A 21,448-nucleotide genomic window follows, 5' to 3' on the forward strand; every position below is an offset into this window, starting at 1 on the left:
ACATTGAAAAATATTGAAAAAATTATATTACTGCTCTTTTTTATAACACACATATTTTAGTCACTATCACTAGCACCAAATTTTTGTTGTTTTACATATGTATACATATACACGTACACAGACACTGAAAGAATTGAGAATCTCTATTTTTGTTCTTTGAGATAGCAGATGTAGGTTTAGTCTCACTTGAACTTGATATCTAAGAAGACATGAAGTGGTACAGCACAGATCAAAGTTTAAGAGAGTAAAAATCTGAGGAGCTTGGTCATGCGCAGGAAAGAGACAACAGTAATTAAAGGGTTTAGGCAAAGATAGTCATAGCTTAGTTGGGATAACTTGTATCTAATGTAAGATTTTAGATAATTCTCCTATCTTGTTCTTTCATCTCAAATTAGAGAAAGGAGGATTTTATAGATTTCATTCAATTTTCCAAGTGAAAAATGACCTTTATATATATAGCATGTATACCAAGTCAGATATTTGAAGATCAAATTAACCTACTTGATTTGTAAAATCATGAATATACAAAATAATTGTTTAATTCATGTTTAATAAGAGATAATTTTGGATGCAGAAAAGGAATTGAATTAGTAAACTTCCCTATATTTTATATTTGAACATTAAAAATGATAGAAAATTGTGAATTGTAAATGTGGACTAAAGTTGTTTTATATGTTATAAAAGTATTTATACATTCTGATGAGAAAATTACTTAGTAAACATTTTTCACTTTGAGAACTAAAGAATTTTCTACCTTTAATATAAAAAGGATTTAAGAATTTCTGTATATATTTTAATTTGTAGTGTTCTAAATGTTCGAAAGATACCTTCAATTTAATAGAATATAATAGGTAAGAGTGGAATTCTAATTTCTAAAATGGCAAATTTAAGGAATTAAATGAATAAATTGATTAGTATAGATATTTAAGGCATAATTATAGTTATAGTATCATCAGCTTCAAACCTTTGTATATAATACCCTAAACAAGAGTGTTGCCTCTTTAGGATGAAAAAGCAGAAGGATTCATCAGTCTGCCTGAATTTAAAATTGATAGAGCCAGTGAATGCCGCAAGAAATAGTAAGTTAATTTTATTTGGGGAGAGGGAGAGAAGGGAAGGCTTTTTTTTTTCTTTTAATTTCCAGCTTTTAAATTATAGGTTGCTTGTCTAATGCTTTCAAATTGAGGTAATAAAGCAGTTTTATGGGCAGAAAATGGAATTTTTTACTGATTTCTGTCATCATGGCAGAAACATTACATATGTTAACTCAAGCTAGATGTTGAGGTAATTTTATCCATAAGAATTATTGGTTCTAACTTATTTCCCAATTTGAAATAAAATAAATGTACTTTGTTTCTTTTTGCAGTGCATTCAAAGCCTGTCATCCTAAAATCAAAAGCTTTTATTTTGCTGCTGAGCATCTTGATGATATGAACAGGTAAAGTGTTACTTAAATTTCAAAGTACTTAGAAAGTCAGTTAGGCTTAGATTTCTAAGTTTTCCACATTAATATTTAGAGAATAATGTCCCTGAAGTTTCTAGATCGATCAGTTTAAAATAGAATGGACCCAGCCATAGTTCTGTGTAACCATACCTAATTTTAAAGAATGGCATTTAAAAAGTCAAAATAAACTCATTGACTATCAAGTTTACCAAAACTGTGCCAGAATCCATATATAGGCTCAAAAAAAAATCCACCACAAAAAAAAAGACTTTTTAAAAGTCCATTTCAGGAATATGTCTTCAAATTTATTCTTAGGTGGGGAAAGAAAGATATCCATAAAAACGTTGACTTTTCCAAGTGCTGAGTATATATGACAGAACATCCATCTCAATAATTCAGGCCTAAACTAAGTTAATATTTATTTCTGTCACCTTTCTTCTCTCACCAGACAGGATTGTATAGCAAAGTGATTAGATGGCTCCGTGGTTATTTGGTGGCTCTGGGAAAATCTCTATATACTTTTTCCCAATCATCTACAACATTCTACTTCGTGTTTCCACTTTAGCTTTTATGAGTTCATTCCTTTCTTCTTTTTTCTTTCCTTTCCCCTCTTCCTTTTCTAGATTTGTGGAAATTGGGTTTAAGATTCAAAATTTTTCCCTTGACAGATCTTCAGCAGGCAGTGCATATGACATATATAACCTACTCACAGCTAGGGAGAGGCAGCTTAGCATAGTGGTCAAGAGCATGGATTTTGGAACCAGGCTGTCCAAATCCTAGCTCTCCTACTTACTAGCTCTGTGACCTTGGACATAGAACTTAACTTCTCTATGCCGGGTATTGACTCTTAAAAAATGGGGATATTAACCATCTCCACCCATACGACATTTGTGAGGAGCAAATAAGCATACACAAAGGGCTTAGCACAGTGGCTAAATAGTAAGTGTTATGTAAATGTTTACTAGCAATATATATTCCTTTTACATACTTTGGGCTCTTACTCCATTTACCTTTCTTTTGTGTCTCTAAAAAATTAGTATCCAGATATTTTTAGGCACAAAATTGTTCTGTGCAGCTTCATAAATGTGCTTGAACACACTAAATGAACACTTAATGTGCTATTATAAATAATCTTGCTCTTTGGCACTTGGGAGTATAGGCATGGTTTTTCCAAAGCAGGATATAAATATAGGGAAATGGCAAAGAAGGGTGTTGAGAACACTTGATAAAATCTTTTATTATTAATAAGGGAACTGAGCCTTTCGTATAGTTTCCATAATCGACTCTTGATTTTTATGTTACCGTTCTTGAAATTTCATACTAGGCAATCAGAATTTGGAGAGCTTTTTCTCCTTAACTTGTTCTCAAAATGAAAATGTTTATTCACATGCCACGTGCTTGGGGGGCGCGGGAGGGGGTTATGATATTCTATTTTGTGTTTTAATAATTTTATAATTCTGTTCTTGTTACTCACTATCCATTTTACTCCTTGTTGAGCTCAGTGCCCTTGGGATAGATATGAAGGGTTTACACCATAGCCAAACTGCAAATAAGTGGTGTATATGAGCATGTCCCATCTTACAAGATAGATACACTAGAACACAGTCACCTCCATCTAAGAATTAACATAATTTAATCATTCATGATACATGCTAATCAGGGTCTTTTTAGGTTTGGAAAATGGCCTGTTCAAAAATGTATTTTTATGAGCCATAAAGCCATTCTGTCCATTCCCTACCCTGTGTTAGCAGTAACTTCAGAGGTGTGTGATGTCACTACTCTTCCCTAACACTCCTATGGATATGTCTGGTTCAGGATATCACAGACGTCAAACCAAACCCATGTGTTTCATTTTGTTGCTTTTTCTAAACAATGGGTCAAAGATAAACGTGAATCTGATCAAATATGTCATCAGCACAGCGTACACTTAAGAGTGCTGTTGTATATAAACCTTGCCATGGTGCACTACCACCTTCAGAATGGAATTGTCCTGAAATACTGCATCTTTTTAACAATTTAAGTGTAATGGGCTTTTATTGTTTTGCTTTGTGTTTTCTTTTTTTATATATAATCGTATTCCTGACATCTACTTTCAATAGACAAGTTTAAAAAAATTACTCTTTAATAGAAAAGGGGAGAGTTATTGCTGGAAATACTCCCAGAATTTTAGTGATGGGGAGAGAGACCTTCTAACTCTGTTCGGTAACTTGATTGTTAGATAATAGCAAGATGATCTGGGTGTTGGTTTGTTCTATATGTAATCTTTTAAAGGCATGTACCTAAGTCTTCAAGAGATAATATATTTATAATAATTATAAATATATTTCACAATTTATCTGGTTATTTCATAATTTCTAAAGCATTATCATAGGTATTTAAAACATATAGTTATAGTTGTGACAGGACCTAGTAAGTGGACTGAAAAAGTAATTTTTTAATTTAATTTTCCTCTGTAAAATCTATATACACGTGCTTATACATATACCCATATATACATATATATACACGTATGCCCAAATATATGTGTGTATACACACATAGAATATTAAAATCTCACCTATTTTTTGAGCATCTGTAAGTTTGATTGGGAGGTAATTTGCAAAACACTTTTGAGCACCCCACCACCATCCATCTGTTCCCTCCTCAGAAATGAGCATTGAAACATTAAAAAAAATTTTGCCAGTCTGTGAAATCTGTGGGAAGAAAACAAAACATCATGTTTCTCAAGTATTCTGCAACTTATTTACTGAATTCATTGGGCCTATACATTCCTTATTGTGTCAGCACATATGTCCTTGTACTTGTGAGGACTCACTAATTTCTATTTGGTAATCATTATTTGTACATTTCTCCTATGGTTCTAACCCTTTTATCCCCCCTCAATACATTATTCTGTGTCAGTTACTGACAACTTCATTGGAATGTTCACTGTAGGTGCAATATCCCCTTACCTGTATTTTCTTGTCTTAAAGCATTGGTGATATTGTAAGATAGTGAATTTAGAACTAATATTAAAGAACTTACCCATGAGTACGTTTGAAAAGATTCTAAATTCAATACTTGTATCCATGAGCACCTTATCTTAAAACAGCCTCCCCTAATCCCAGGCACCTTTGACATTCTAATTTTTTACCTTTTTTTTTTTTTTGGTATTACTTGCTACTACTTCACATCTGTTTATTTGTATCCGTTTATTGTCTGTCTCCCTCACTAACATAGAAGTATCATAAAGGCAGACATTTTGTTTTATCTCTGTATCCTGGTTACCTAGAACAGTACCTGGCACACATAGGCTCTCAATAAATAGTTCTCGACTAAGTTAGTGCATGTATATGGGCTATTCATAATAGTTTATCGATACCAAATCATAACTAAAGCAAGTGTATAGTAAGCATCTTCTATCTGAGGCCTTAAAGACAAGTTTATCCAATACAACACTAACATTTGTGTAGTGTTCGGCCTTTTGTAGCTATACGCTGTGGCCTGAGTTTATCCACACACTTTCTAAAGAGTTTTATTATGAACAGAATTTTTTCTTCCCTAAAGTAATTTAATTTTTCAATTGTCTTATGAAATTTAGCAATTCTGGAGCTCCTCAAAGGCAGGAACTATGTCTTATTCATTTTTTTAGCCCCAAAACAGCTCATTGTTCAGCATCTAGCAGGCACTTAATAAATGTTGTTGAGCTGAAAAATTAAGGAAGCCTCTTTTTAGTTTCCTGATTCCTCTTATAAAGAACTCATTGTTCTTTAGACTTCTGATAAAATGAAATTTCAGTGATATGTTAAAAAGTAGTAAATATGAGGTAGTGGATTAAAATTCAATAATAAATGTTCCTCTAGTGGTATTATCATCATTTTCACTCAAAAAGCACCAAGCTAGTCTTTCCCAGGAGTGCTAAGATTGGCCTTGTAGTACAAATTCAGTTGCTTTCTCGCTACAAATGACCTATAGACTACATTTTAATTTTGACCTTTTACTAATGATTAGAGTCATTTTTAAAAGGTTATTTGTCATGAAGTTGACTTCTTGACTTATAGTTTATAATTTTCTGGAGCATGTGTGTGTATACCATGCTACGAATTCATTAGATCAATCTTTATTACATTTCCACTCAGTCCCTTCTTCACTTCCCAAACATACCTAAGGTGATAATTGCATTGTAGGTTTTGTCAAAATAAAGTTGGGCTTTAAATAACTTATTCTTAAAAATTAAAGCTTAAATTTCCATGGATGTGATTTTGTCTATTAGAGACACAACTTTCCCCTCTTTTCAAGATATTCTGAGTATCTGATGCACAGTTAACACCGCTTGGCATGAGTGATGAAGTATATGAGTCACTTCAAAGAATGTCATCTTCCACTTGACAGGGGAGATAAGCTCTTAGGAGAAAAAGTTGTCAAATACAATTTTTTCTTAAAAATATATCTTGATCATATTATTCCACAAGTTAATCTTGTGTTAACTATGTTAACTATGCTAGTGTTAACTAGCTTAACTAACTAGTTAGTTAACTAGTTAACTAACTGTGTTAACTATGCTAGTGATTCCAAATTTACTCACGTTAGTTTGCAAGGTGAATTCTTCCTTAATTTCTCATTTTTGAAAGTATAATGGATCATAGCTTAGGATTGACCAATGGGAAATTGTCAGTTTACATTAAAGATTTTATGATTTGATATTCTGATGCAGTGTTAACAGTTGGAGTAATGAGCACAGGGAGAGACCTGGTGGGAGAAAAGATGGAAATTGAAACAATGCTTTGCTTCAGGCAGTTTCCTACATTGGCAGTAGCAGCCCTACTAAAAGAGGAAAGAACTAAGATTTATTTTTAAGTTACTATTGTTCGTGAAAACAAATTTTCAGGATCTAAACAGAGGTTAAAATTGTATAGGCTTATTTTGTCTTTGGAAACCTGAATACCCTTGTACTTAGAGACAAATTTCCAAAGTACTCCCAAGGTGTATTTCCCCTTGGATCGTTAAACTTAAATGAGCTTCATCAAAACTAATATTTTATAGTAAAACTTATTTTGACAGTCAAGGTCCATAATTTTTTCCCTTATCGGGACAAGTTATAGCTGATGTTGTTTAAATATCTCTATTGGAGCATTTGTTATAAAGAAACAGAACAGCAGAAATATTTGGAGTGCTTCTACATTTGGAGCAACAGAATTAATAAGGCTTTTGTCATCTCAAAACCCTTTATGGTACAGATATTAACATGTTTGCCCAAGACTTTTCTATTGAAATAGCATCTTTTGTGGGGGATCAATGTATACTACAGCAAATTATAGCTCATTGAAGACTCTAAGTGTCAAGGATAGCAGAGAACACATTTTTTATGTAGGATTATTCCATAAATTTTTATGCATCTTAAAATAAATATTTCTAAGAAATAAAGTATAAGAAATTAAGTTGCACTGTTACTGATTTTAATATTTGTTTTTGCAGGTGGCTTAATAGAATTAATATGCTGACTGCAGGATATGCAGAGAGAGAAAGGATTAAGCAAGAACAAGGTAAAAGAATACTTATTTTTACAATTGTGTTATACTTTTTTTCTTGGTGTTATCCTATGCAGTGGTTCACTGCCATCACTTGAGAGACAATACATATGTCAGTTTGTGGTTATTACTATTCTGGGCACTTTGAATCCAAACCATAGCATCTTACAGGTAAGTTTAGTAAATTAAGCAGGTAGGGAATAAACTCTCAAGTTTTGGGAGCAGCTAATCTGGAGTTCTCTCCTGTTTGTTGCTGTATCTCTCAATCTATTTACTATGGAGGAAGAAATCTTAAAAATTGAAAAGCCCACGGGGCTGGCCCCGTGGCTGAGTGGTTAAGTTCGTGCACTCCGCTGCAGGCGGCCCAGTGTTTCGTTGGTTCGAATCCTGGGCGCGGACATGGCACTGCTCATCAGACCATGCTGAGGCAGCGTCCCACATGCCACAACTAGAAGGACCCACAATGAAGAGTATACAACTATGTACCAGAGGGGCTTTGGGGAGAAAAAGGAAAAAATAAAATCTTTAAAAAAAAAAAAAATTGAAAAGCCTGTAATTGGTCCTATATGTTGACCCAAGTCCAGGTCCTTGGTGGTGAGTAGTTTTTTCTGTTTAGTGGTTTCATTGACATTTAAGTGGTCTTTTATGCAAAGAGCTCAGATGGATCCCTTCTTGCATAAATTATTTCATTTAATTATTTTCTTCAGTTCTGTTACTGTGTAACTCTTGTGATCTTAGGGAACTTGCCTTGGTATTGACCTCAGATTCATGAAACTCAATGTCATGATGTAGAATTGAAATCTTAACGAAAGGTATGGTCACCATTCTGAAATGGCTTCTTATTTACCAAAGAGCATTTGCTGTACATCACGTAGAAGCATAAATAGTGTTTTAAAATTTTTGAAACACCCTAAAGTTAAAAGAATTCCAGATTGATACACGTACAAACCTATTTCTAGTTGTGTCTCCAGTATGCATATCCTGTTTATTGATGTGGAGATTCTAATACCCTTCTGTTTCCTCTCGGAGTAAAACCTCAGCGAAAACTTTTTAAAACATCTAAAAACTAAAAGGTAGAGAGATCTAAAGAAGATGACCAGATCCTAAGACCAATCTGTTAGCAAATATTTAGGGCAGGGGTCAGCAAACTTTCTGTGAAGTGCCAAATAGTAAATATTTTAGGCTTTGCAAGCCATAAGTTTCCTGTCCCAACTACTCAAGTCTGCTGTTGCAGCAGCAAAGCAGCCGTAGACACATGAAGGGGCATGGCTGTGCTCCAATCAAGCTTTATTTATGGACACTGGGATTGAATTTCATATCATTTTTCGTGTTGTGAAAAACATCCTTTTTTTGCTTTTTTTTTAACCATTTAAAAATGTAACAACCATTCTTGGTCCCCACCAGCCTTATAAAAACAGGCAGAGTGCCTCATTGGCCTGCAGGCCATAGTTTACCAACCCCTGGTTTAGAGCCATGGCCTGAGGCAGTAGGGGTGGGTGGAATGGTGCAAGGTGAAGAGATAGGGCAGGAAGATTTCAAAGAAATAGCAAAACATCGTTCCTGCTGATGCAAATTTATCATCTTATTGGAGATCTCAAAAATACACACTTGAAATTACTTAAGAAAAATTAAAGGGCAACGTAAAGTAAATCAGTACTAATTTTTGCACAACATGCAACTGATTAAAAAAAATCTGCTAAGTGGATGCAAAATTTTTTAAAAAAAAAAGAAACCTGAGAACGAGGCAGGACTAATGAAGAAATATTTGCTGAAGAAAGTGATCAGTGAGCCTGATGTAAAGTCAGCAGTGAAGGGGGAGAAAAGATATTTTATTCAATATTAACTGTTTCTGTGTAAGGCCTTCAACTAGCACTCTAATTGTGTTAAGGTGAAATAGGTACCCATCCTGCCTGAAATTGCACTGAATTCTGGTAGAAAAGATATCTTAGTACAACACAGAAAGTGAAATGTACGAAAGTACAAATCAAGTTCCATGGGAATAAGGCTGGAGAGATTCCTTCCAGGAGGGGTGTGGGGAAAGGTTTTAATGTTGCTTCTGTTATCTGAACTGATTCTTGAAGGGATAAGAAGGATGGAGTCAAGGAAGTAGCAAAATAAAACATTCCTGGGAGTGGAGGCAGCATGGATGCTTCGGCAAATAAAGTGGAAGCCATCTCCATCAAATCAGTATGCATAGGCAAACCCCAGCCAGGACTGTGAAGTGTCAGGCCAGTTATTAAGCCACATTTCTTCATTGTTAAAAGTTTATACCCCACCTTCATGCTTCAACTTAATTTACAGGCCTAAAATTGTGGTAAGAGTACTAAAAAAAATACCAGCCTGCCTTTTCAAATTTCTTTAAAGAGCATAAAATTTCTCTGAAGGTGCATATAGATTTGTTTCTGATTTTTTAAGATGCAAGAATTAGAACTGTGGGCAATGTACTGATAGAAAAATGAGTCTTTGAAAAAAAGTCAATTTGTGTGAATAAGAAAGCTTAGATTTTCAGGGTTAACTTCTATATTTTATTACTTGGCATTACTTTGAAGCTGGGCATGGTCTTGATTTTAGCGAATTTCCTTTGTACTTGGGTTATATAACCAAATTTCATTATGAATGAAAGAAGTGGTAAGTTATACTACATATACAGGTTCCAAAAAGTATTCATTCCATGGATTCATGCTGCCTGTCTGTCATGTGAGTATATATTTTAGCGCCTTGTAGAATGTGGTACACAATCATAGGCTGAAGCTAATAGTTATAATTCAAGTCTCTCTTGCTAATGCAATGCAACCAGAATCTCTGAAATAATTTGGATTTCCACACAGAGTGTACATTCCTCAGGCACATTAACATAGGACAGAAACATATTAGACTTCTGGCCTTCTGCATGGTTAGGTCTCACGGCATTCTATGTAGAAAACTGCTGAATGCGTGTGTCTACTCCACACTTTTATAGAGTTATTTGACATCTCCTGAGTACCATTCTCAGTAGTGAAGTTAAACTTCATACAAAATATAGCTCTTTGAGGATTGAGGATATTTCACAAAGATGGAAAGGAATAACTTCCAAACACTGTTTCTATTAAAAAACCCAGCAGCTTGGAAGTGACTCTTTAATTAACTTAAATAAAAGTTTGGTGAATTGTTGTCTTTAACTACAGAAATGTAAAGGATGTTGGGTTCTCTGTCATTATTTGTTGTTGTACTTAGAGAAAACAGGATTATACTAAATTCTGCTAAGATCATAATTTGGCTAATTGCTAATCGTTTTTCTGTATTTTTCCAGCTTCAACTCAGACATTCATGACACATTATTTTCAGTTACATATAAGATCTTTGTAAAGCTTTAATACAGAAAAATGAATGAAATGTATTGTATTTCTTTGATAGTTCTAGATGAAAAAGTCGATCTTTTTTCAAATTATTCTTTTGTATCAACATGAGAAGTGGCAATTTTCTTCGTCTAGTGATGGCACTGTTTATTCATGATTAGTTATTTATAAAATTGAATATCACTGCAAGAGACATTAGAAGTATCCATTTATTTTGTACTAAATAGAGAGCTAAGGAAAATAAATTAATTTGCTCTTAGAATGAAAGTCAGACTAGTTTCAGCCTCTAAGCAAGTGTGCCTGTAATTTTCCACACAAACCCAGAAAGCCTGACTAAATTTTCTCTGTAGCCTGTTCTCTGGCATTGCTCTCTCAAAGACACACAGCTTAGTGTGAGAAATGAATTTAATTTGCAAAGTGGTATTTCAGTCGCTTATTAGGCAACTCAAGAAAAGTTTAGATTGATGGCACTTTTTAGTAAACCAAGAATTACATCAAATAGTGGATTCGAATCCTTCCTAATTTACCTGGTGGAGGAATAATGGAGAGAGAGTCTTCTAAATCTATCACTTGCAATGATAGCTGTCAAGATCTCTCCTCAGTGTGCTGATAAGGACCACTTGAGGTGGTAACTCCTTGAGACCCTAAGGTATCAGTGCAAACATCAAGGAGAAACTCAGGGCAGGTGCTAGTTTCTGGAAATAGTGGGAAGGATAAGAGCAGAGTTATCTTGGCAAGCCCACTCCTTGGGGGCGGGATGGGGATGCCCAGTCCCTTCACCTCCAGCAGTGACTTCCCAGTACTATTTGAACCTCCCACAAAACTACCCAACCCAGACCCTAGAGCTCATTGCTAGAACTTGCTGTAAGATAAAACGTAATGTCTAAGAAGATGAACACCAGGCATTTATCTCCTGTGTAATCTGGGTCAGACTGTCCTGGCATGCCTACAAATCTACCCAAGAAGATCAGGGGTCCTAAAATTTACTGAGTGTTTTCAAGGTGGAAGGCTCTTGAATATCTGTTACTTTATTTAGTCCCTCCCATACACACAACTCTGAAAGGTGGTTATTATTAGCCCCCTTTTACAGATGACGAAACAGACTCAGAGAGGTTAAGTAACCATCACAAGAGCACAGAACTGGTAAGTGATACAGCCAAGAAGTGAGCTACATCTGCCTGAGTATATATAGTTCATGCTTTTCACATCAGTGTTTGCTAGGTCCATCTCAGGACAAGTACATCAGTTCATATTTAAGGGGAGACTTAGTATACTGGCCATCACCAGCATGATCCAATGTAAAAACCAGACATCAGTTTAAATTAACTAGTCTTTGCTTATCTTTTACTCAAAGGGGTTAATTAAAGTAGGAATAGAATTTTCAGAGTCCTTGTATTTTGAGGCCTGAACATAAAAATCTCCATTGCTAAAGAATTTCTATTCACAAAAGCCAGTTATAGAGCTGCAGGAGGAGGGGAACTTAAAGGATCATGACTATGTATCACGTTAAACTCTCCCACTGTGTCCTACAAAAGAGTCCCAGTGACTTAGCCCTCTGAGGTTTGGAGCAAGGCAATTTCTTAGTTCAAGTCCCAGCTCTACTACTTTCTATTTGGCATATAGTAAGTACTCAATAAATGTTAGCTGTACTTATTAATGTTAGTCAGCACACAAAGAAAACATATAAAAATATTACAATATGGGAATTCCTGGGTGGAGAGGGGTTCCTGTAAAAATATGTGCTGTGATTTTTCACCTAAATCTGAATATTAGTTAAGCCTTCTGATGGTTCTTTTATGATTTAGATTTTCATAAGAATAAGGAACCTTTTGTTTTAATTCCTTTTCTCTCCTTTTATCATCTAAAATTCATATGGGTAGTACTTCTAGGGTTTTCTTTGTGAATCACCTAAAGAATTAACCCAGCAGTTACAGAGTGGTTGAGATATTAGTGGAACAGATTCTGATTATTGGCCTTTGTGCTGTCTTTTATTTACTCAACTAACGTATCTCAGAGTTTTTCCCCTTCCCTCTTGCCTGAGGTCTGCCAAGTCACTTTGTCTAGTGGCTTACATTTTCTACCCTTTAAGTAGTTCTAGAAGTTTGGAACTTGCAGCCCACATCAGCAGATTTGCCCTTTTGCATTTGGCACGAATCAGAGTTTGCCATGTGTTTCCAAGTAGAGGTGGGAGTATGGTGTTATAGAGATTCATGTCAGCATGACTCTGGAAACGGTGATTGTTAGATAACTAGTGAATTGAAGCCAGAGAAGAGAATTGAGAACATTATTTTTGGAGCTGTTTAATCTGTAGAGATCTATAGCAATGTATGTATTGCTTTTCTCTGAGTGTTCATCTTTAGGATAAAATGATACACCTTTAAGAAGCATCTTGTGACATCATTCATGAACTGAAGCTTCAGAATAATTTGATCTGGAATCTCAAACACCCTAACCTGATTTGGCTTATGCAGTGTCTTTTTATTAACTCCTTAAAATTGCATCTATGTGTAATTGTTTGCTTTAAAAGGAGGTTGGAATTAGGTGATTGTACTCTTCCTTCCTCCTCAAAACCCAGCTGAAAATAAAAATTGGTGGGCCTGGGATAGGGGGTGCTGGGGAGCAGGGTATAGGAGTGGAATTTAAATTTCCGTTTGTTAGCTGGTAGCGTGTATTTCTGAAAATATAGCTAGAAACATTCAGTAGAATGTTGATGTATCCATGTGTGTGAATTTTCAGATTACTGGAGTGAGAGTGACAAGGAAGAAGCAGATACTCCATCAACACCTAAACAGGACAGCCCTCCACCCCCCTATGATACATACCCGCGGCCTCCCTCTGTAAGTTGCCAACAGGAATGTACTTAATATAGCATTAGATTCTTTGACCTGAAACATCCCTTTGTGTCTTAAAAAAAAATTATATGGTTAATTGCATGTTAGACCTCAGGTTTCTAAGGGGGAAAGAAAATAGGGAGTCTAAAAGCAATAAGGGAAAAATTTTAAGTATACAAAGAATATTTAATCAGGAGAAACAGTCATACAGATTCCAAGCATAATAAATATCTGACCAGTTTCATTAAGAAATACTGTGTGTGTCAAAGTAGGCTTCATGGAAATATCAGCAACAGAAATGTTTTCTTAGAAAAAGTTACATAAATTGACCTTATCTATTCCCCAGTAATAAAGTTCATTCCTATGTCCCCTAGAAGCAACTCATAAAAATTAATATTATGTCTGTATTGAACATGTTTTGGCATGTAACTTTTTAGACAGCCATGGCGTCTGGTTTAATATATATGTTTATATGGTGCTCCAGACTACTTAAACCTGTGTGAATTAGTCTGTGTGTAGATTGTACTTTGATCTTTTAATAGGGTAAACAACTGTCCCGGTGTGCTTGGGATCATCCCACTTTATGCCCGTTTCTTATCAGAATTACCAAGACTGTCTCAGCAGTGTCTCAGTTTAGATAATACATTGCATGGTCACCGTACCGGAAGAGTCAGTTCTGCCTGTCTTGGGACTGAGTCTTCCACATAGGAAATGGAAACCAACCTGATTCCACCTTCGTATTACTCCAGAGGATTTTTAATAAGAAAGGTGTTGTGCAAGATGTTGATATAATTCTAGGTCACTTCTCAACCTTGGCTGTGCACAGGAATCAACCTCTGGAACATTTTAGAAATGCAGATGCTCAGGCCCCATCCAGACATATTAAATCAGAATATTTGGGACTGCAAACAGCTTACTGCACTGGACTGTGAACTTTTTGAGAACAGAGATCCTGTTCTGTTTATCTACAACATCCCCATGGCCTAGCACAGCACTGGTACTTTTTTATTAAGTGCTTAACAAATATTTCTGAAATAAATGAATGGGCACTTTTGACTAATAACTGAAAAGGAAGCCATGTTTTTAATAGAAAGGTTTGATGACAATGTCTCTTACCTAAGGAGAACAGGAGAAAAGTGGGAAAAATGTAGAATTGTTCTTATCTGTATGCACATTTCTTTAGTAAATGCTGCAGTTTACCAAGTACAACAGAATGCAAGAATGAGCTATAGAAATGAAATAATTAAGTCAATGACAAGATATAGTTTATATCATATTTTCCCTAAAACATCAGCGTCTGAATAATTCCTTTAAAATATTTATGAAAGAGGAAGAAAGGGAAACTGCAACTTCATCAAACAGCTCTTTAATCAGAGCAACTTTTGAATTTCAAGAAGGAACCTATTCACTTTGTTATTAACATGTGGGAAGATAAACTGCCCACAGAAGATACCACGAACTTCTCCTCCTTTACCCAGAGGGGCAGCGTGCACTTTCACCTCAGCCAGGCTTGTCCTGGCCACAGGCTCAGCCCTGTCTGCGATGATCCCGTTTAACAACTCTGGCTCTTCCTGCCAGAAAGGGGCCCGGGCTGGTCTCTTAGCCCATAGAGCTAGCGGAAGGCTTGTCCCAGTAGGGGTGCCTGCAAGTCTTTTGCAGCATTCACTTGATGCCAATCCTTTTTCTTGGTTGTGCTTTGTACTGTAACATATATTCTCAAACTTTAAACTCCATGGATAAAAATATTCCATTTTTCTTTTGTGTTATGTTCCCTGAAGTACCTATGCTCAAGGGAAATGCTAATCCCCATCAGGGTATAATCTCATCCTGCCTGTATTTTTCACTCTCTAGAAAGTGCCACAGAATCGACAAGACCATAAGAAAGCTTTTCCGTGGCACCCATAGGAGCAGACATTCCCCAATGAACAAGAGGAAAGGTTCTGTCTGATTTTAGATACCTGGTTTACATATCCAAAAGCCTCTCTCCTTGCTCTCATCCCCAAACTTCATAAAATCTGGAAATATGAATTTGGCAGAAATTCTTCAGAATTTAAAATGATTTTGAAACTTTAGATTTTCTTTTAGTTGCTGAGTATTTCTTATATAAGCACTCATGTTTTCTTATACTTCCATTGTTGCATAATTTTGCATTAATGTGTCAGATTTTTCATAAGAACCCAGTATAGCTGCATTTCAATACATCCACGTCTCAGTCTCTTAAAATGTCTGCTGGGGCCTAACTTTGAGATGTCTGAAAACTTTACTAGTCATTAACTCGACTAGTAAATGTTACCTGGTAGGAATCGAATGTGTTCCTTGGTCATAGAAGTGGCCTGTTATTTCTGTGGAGACTGATCAGAGGCTCTTTTCCACAGATGAGTTGTGCCAGTCCTTATGTGGAAGCAAAACACAGCCGGCTCTCCTCCACAGAGACCTCTCAGTCGCAGTCCTCCCATGAGGAATTTCGCCAGGAAGTGACTGGGAGCAGTGTGGTGTCCCCCATTCGCAAGACAGCCAGTCAGCGCCGCTCCTGGCAGGATTTGATTGAGACGCCCCTGACAAGCTCAGGATTACACTATCTTCAGACTCTGCCCCTGGAGGATTCTGTCTTCTCTGACTCCGTGGCTATCTCCCCAGAGCATAGGCGGCAGTCCACCCTTCCAACTCAGAAGTGCCACCTACAGGATCATTATGGGCCGTACCCCTTAGCCGAGAGCGAGAGGATGCAAGTGTTAAATGGAAATGGAGGCAAGCCTCGAAGTTTTACTCTGCCTCGAGATAGCGGGTTCAACCATTGCTGTCTGAATGCGCCGGTTAGTGCCTGTGACCCGCAGGATGACGTGCAGCCCACAGAGGTGGAGGAAGAGGAGGAGGAGGAGGAGGAGGAGGAGGAAGGGGAGGCAACAGGGGAAAACATAGGAGACAAAAGTAAGTATGTTGATGGAGATTCTTAGCCTGTGTACACAGAGTCCTGACCTTTTCAAACTTATTTTAAGAAAATAGAATTTTGTTTCCCTTTTTTCTTAAAATAATGGTGTTGCTGCATAGGAAGTTAGGTATCCCTTGGTGTCCTACTTTCAGAACTTGAGTAACTTGGGGGAAAAAAAGTTGAGTAATGAAGCCTCTATCCCAGGACACTCCCAGCTAGAGTAAATAATTTGTTTTTCTCCAATTACCCATTTGCCTTTCAAGGTTAATGATATTCGTTTCTTTTTCTTCCTCCTCTTATCCACTTTCTTCTCACTTGCATGCATCATCCCTTTGGTCCACAGTCATTGCCCTCTGAGTTTGCGTTAAGAAACTATAAATGCTTCAAGCAGGGTGTTAGCAGATCCTTAATTGAATAAGTGAATACACAGACATACACAACTTCCCTTTTCACTGTTAGAAGATTTAAAGGAAAAATCCAAGAGTTTTTCCAAGAAGAAATTTCACATAACATTTCTATCAACTCCAAATAGCCATATTTGTTTCTAGAAACCAGTTTGCCAAAAGCATCTATTTACTTTCTTGGTATGTATGTTGATTGCAAAACTCAGTTTATGTGAATTAACTCTTAAGAGAGACAAGTCAGTTAAGTAGCCCTCTGTCTTGTTGTCATTAAGAATATGTTTACTGGTTATCAAGTTCTTTATCCAACATGCCATACCAAGCATCTGTTTATAACTAATGTGATACACCAGTCCAGAAACCCAAGCTAGTTTAAGGGAAGGCTGTAACTCAGTTATTTTACTTAGAAGGAAAATCTAGGTTGGCTATAAATCCTGAATGTAAAATACCCAAAAAAAAAATAGTATAGAAGAAATAGTGTAAAACTGTTTGTGTCTCTTTATTCATGTTGAAGTCAGGGCCAGTTAGTGCAGACGACCGGAGCTAGTGTTGATGAAACCACACTTACTGGTTTGGTTCCACTAGGGCATTAAACTTCTCTTTTTAAAGGACACAAACAGACTGTATCCTTCAGCCCGTTTTGTATAGGAGACTTTGATTACAGGACTTGTTAGTGTAAGTTCTTCATCCCCACTGGAGAAACAACTCAAAGCTCATGGGTTACCAGCAGGTCTGGAGCCTCGTGTCAATGTCAAACTTGGCTCATTTAAAATGGGGGTCACTTTGGAGATTATTAACAAGAAAATACAGTAGACCTCCTTTTATGGTATGGATCTTCATTGCATTATTTAATAGGAGTTAAATTATATCTTCTGGGCCAGCCCTGGTTCCCTAGTGGTTAAATTCAGCATGCTCTGCTTCGGTGGCCCAGGTTCAGTTCCCGGGCACAGACCTACACCTCTTGTCTGTTAGTGGCCATGCTATGGTGGTGGCTCACATAGAAAAAAGAGGAAGATTGGCAGTGGATGTTAGCTCAGGTGACTCTTCCTCAGCAAAAACGAGAAACAAAGCAAAAAGAAATAAAGAGAGAAAATAGAAAAAAAAATTCTATCTCCTACCATCAAAATGAGTTGCTTATAATAAAATTCATATGTTAAAGAAGTTTTAATGTGAAGTATATTTTAGCCATAATCTCCATGAGGAGCATTATAAAAGGTATACTCTTGGTGCGGGAAAGGTAATTACCATCTTACCTGCTAAGCCCTCCCACCACTCACAGTTATTAGAGATTGTGGAAGAGTTTTATGGAAGAAATATCTAGGAGCCATGTCAGGCCTCTGTAGTTCTGGCAAGCCTGATAATACATTTTTAATATGATGATGACTACTAAAATTAATAAATTATTTGCTAAGATTTAACTAAAGATGAGTTAGAAACTTCATTTTGACTGTCATCCAGGTGCTCCACAATTGCTATAACTAAGTACGTGAGGTTTGTTCAGTATTCTGCAAACATAGTGGGGAAAATACTCCATTGCTGCCATTTTAAAATAAATTGTGTTGAAATTAGGCACAGCCCTCTGAAGTAGAGGCTTCTATTCAGAAAATATTCCATCATTGCCACAGGTAGAAGTGATCGGTGCTGGGGTTTTTTCCAGTTAAGCCAGATACTTAGCAGTTCCTCCTGGTCCTTGTGTAAGGGAGGACTAGAAAGGAGACAGCATATCCTGGCACCTGGGAGGAAAACCTGGGCACTGCTCACCCTTCCTGCAGGTTCCAGTAGCACCAGAGCATCTCTAGTTAGACAGCTTATGATTCTTTTTTCTTCTAGCATCTCTTTTTTGCTGTTTTGTGGACTGGATTTATTTTTAGCCATACAGATGCACTCCTAAGTCGGTGGGTCTTTTCTTCAGGTTCCCAAATGAGTCAGGTGGGCAGCTATTCGGTACCTTCTATCTTTTTCAGTGGGTTCTCTCTTTGTGGAATAATTGTAATAAGGCAGAACAGCCCTGGAAAGTATATCAGTAAATTTGGTATTGCCCATTTTGTCTTTACAGTTCAATGTTGTGGGGCAGTTCATGCTATTTCAGTCGGATCTTCTTCACTGAAGGTGGCCATGCTCTATCAGGACCCCATTTCTTTCTGGATATCTTCCCGTAAATCTTGCCGCTTGATGTCTCAGTGTCCTCAAACTGTTCTCAACAGAGCAGTGCATTTCATTCTTGCCTAGAAGATGCTTCTTATTTAATGGAATGTGTGTTTACCTTCCTAATAAGGGTTTTTCTGCATTATTATTTCTAATATTTAGGAGTGTGCAATTTGATGGATGAACACTTCATTTGGGAATCATCAGCTCTAAAATCAGTGTTTTTAAAAGAATCTTTAAGGTCTACTTAAGGGGTATCATGTTCATGACTCCCCTGGGTTGGCCATTAAGAATAAGTATTCCAGGCTGCTTATTCAAATCAAGCTGCTTGGTGTTATGTCAGCAGAGCAAAAATTATACGTGGGAGAGAAGCTGTGGCCATCCTATCAGCCTCAGACTTATAGCACACCCACCAGTACGGAGCGCTCACGATGCTGCCACAGGGGTCAGCAGGCATCCGTGCTCGTTAGAATCAAAATCCAACAGCCGTGTGTTACTAACTGTCCTGTTCAAGGTCAGCACTTGGCTTGACCTACTAAAGTGAATTGGTACTGATCAAGTACAGACCAGCAGAGGAAATAAGTTTCATGTCTCTAGCTCTAAACATTTTTCTCAATTTGCCAAGAAATTAAAAATAGGAAGTGTCAGGCGAGTGGGCAGAAGGAGTAATAGAAGAGGATATAAAGATACAGCCTATCTTCTGCTTCAAGGTGAAGAATTATGTCATCAACCAAACCTCTTTCTTATCATTTATATTTACCTTAACTTTATACAATTTATATATTATATAGTGCTTATGAGTTTACGAAGCAATCTAAGAAGCAAAATGTACCTAAATCCTTGACCTAGATGTTTTTTCATTTTCCTTATAGGAGAGGAATTTGGCCCTGCTTATGAGGTATAAATGTGGCCTTCTTGAGAACAGACTTCGATCTGTGTTCTCATGGTTGAACTACCTTTTGTCTTATTTTGAGGTTCAGTTATTTAACTGAGTCATACTGTGATTTTTCTCAGGCTGAACTCATTTTATTCTAAAATGGATGGTACTAAAAGTACACAGATGAGACCCGTCTTGTTTTCCTTTGACTGAAAAGTCAGCTTGCATGCTAATTATCCTGACCTACTTCACTGGCATTTAGGAAAAGACAAGTAATTTCCTATTATCCCAATTAGCAGTTTTGAAGCTTACTGAGGTGTGGGCCTTCTAATACCTCAGTTAAATTAATTTATAAATTATGTCAGCCTATGCAACTTTCAAGGAGGTATAAATCATTAAAGTGTAGGACAAAATATAAAGATACACTTCATTCAGAAATCATCTGCCATAAGACTAAAATACTGTTTTGATTAATTCAGCTTGAACTCTGCTTGAAATAGCTCTCTTTCCTTTGCCATACTAGGCAATTTAGATGAGGTTTTTGAAAGCATCTTTCCTTAATCCTGCTGATTTCCCTCCTGGCAGTTATGTGAGTACTCTTTACTAACCAGACATTCTTGGTGCCTCCCTGTACTCAGTGAAGTTATAATGTCTCTATTTCATTGTCTTGGAGATAGCCTACCAGTAATCTCACTTAATTTACACATTTATCAGCTTGGTCTTAGAAATCTAAAGCAAAACCTAGGGATTTTTTTGGTGGGGAGAGGTGGATAAAATCTGTTAGCTTGTAGCAGTACACATCAGGTTATCTGGCTGAGATATTTATTGATGCTTTCAAAATGAGATCTGCTGAGAAATATATTTTAAAGTTATTTTTTAGACTCTAACATCCTTTGCACACCATTGGTAACTTAGGAGCTGCACAAAATATGCAGCTCAGTGGCCTAATATCTTAAATTATCTAGGCAGAGAGGCTAGGTAATGACTACCATTATAGTGCAGAAGAAGATAGATTAATCCTCTTCAATCATTTTAAGGATCCTAGAGTAATTTCCTGAAGAGTTTCTAAAAGCCATGAATTTTATTTTTAAGAATATTCAGGTAGGAAGTGTGTGGGCAAGGAGAAGTTATTCCCAGAATATGAAATTGTGTTCAAGGAAAAAAAGGGAAAAGATGAAAATTTTTTAAAAAATCTTGCAGCACTTTTTACTCTTTTATTTATTGTCAAATAAATTATGCACAAACACAAAGAATTTGGGGGAGCATAATCATCAGTAATATCTTAAATTATAGTTCAAGTCTAAAGGGAATAGATGGAAAAGATATATAAGCAGTATAAATAAAAAGACATGCGTTAAAGTCAAAGAAGTAATAACAGAACCTTAAATATGTCACTTTTGTGACATTTAAGGACACCATTCTTGGCTGGTTATGTAACAAGTCATATATAAAGAAAGACCACAGAAAACTCTAGAAAGTAGTAAACAAATATTCTCAATATCATATTGTCTAATTTTGAAGAAAGACAGGAAAACATAAAATACTGAAGATTAGATATAGAGTTTAGCTGTAATTCTGATACTGGTTATAGGTTGGACTTTTAATCAGACCTCTCTCATTTTGAGTTTTTGGGTTTTGGGGGAGGTTTTGCTTCAACAATGAGGAAAAGTTATTATCTTAATTTACAGGACGTTCAGAGGTGGGGTTGTTCTGGAGTGAATTTCATGGTTTTGCAGTATCAGGACTTCGGTTAACTACTCTAAATGCCAACAGCTCCAAGCAGCACTTCTTATAAGACAGCATCCAAAGAGCCAAAGACCAGGCCCTATCTTTAGTCCTTTTCGTAAGATCAAGGAAAACTTTTCCTGGATCCCTCCAGCAGACTTACCCCGAGATTTCATTGGCCAAGGTTGCATCCCATGCCCATGCCTAAATGGTAAGGGAAATGGAATCATTGGGAATTGTTTAGACCAACCTTG

General features: G+C 36.5%; 1 protein-coding gene and 1 long non-coding RNA gene across 11 annotated transcripts in view; one reads left to right on the plus strand and one right to left on the minus strand.

Annotated features, from left to right (window-relative positions):
* CNKSR2 (connector enhancer of kinase suppressor of Ras 2) overlaps nt 1-21,448 on the plus strand; it is a 257,543-nt gene that overhangs the window by 198,609 nt on the left and 37,486 nt on the right. For all 10 annotated transcript variants that reach the window (XM_070603410.1, XM_070603414.1, XM_070603417.1 and 7 more), the window contains 5 exons: nt 1,006-1,079; nt 1,367-1,438; nt 6,899-6,966; nt 13,023-13,123; nt 15,493-16,045. In XM_070603410.1, the coding sequence (XP_070459511.1) occupies nt 1,006-1,079; nt 1,367-1,438; nt 6,899-6,966; nt 13,023-13,123; nt 15,493-16,045 (868 nt within the window). The remainder of the gene's footprint in view (nt 1-1,005; nt 1,080-1,366; nt 1,439-6,898; nt 6,967-13,022; nt 13,124-15,492; nt 16,046-21,448) is intronic.
* LOC139080893 (uncharacterized) overlaps nt 4,002-21,448 on the minus strand; it is a 45,268-nt gene continuing 27,821 nt past the window's right edge. The window contains exons 2-3 of the long non-coding RNA XR_011535698.1: nt 6,009-6,172; nt 4,002-4,137 (exon numbers count right to left, since the gene is read on the minus strand). This is a non-coding gene — a long non-coding RNA (uncharacterized lncRNA). The remainder of the gene's footprint in view (nt 4,138-6,008; nt 6,173-21,448) is intronic.

The sequence above is a fragment of the Equus przewalskii genome, chromosome X (genome assembly GCF_037783145.1).
Source record: "Equus przewalskii isolate Varuska chromosome X, EquPr2, whole genome shotgun sequence".
Classification (NCBI taxonomy): Eukaryota; Metazoa; Chordata; class Mammalia; order Perissodactyla; family Equidae; genus Equus; species Equus przewalskii.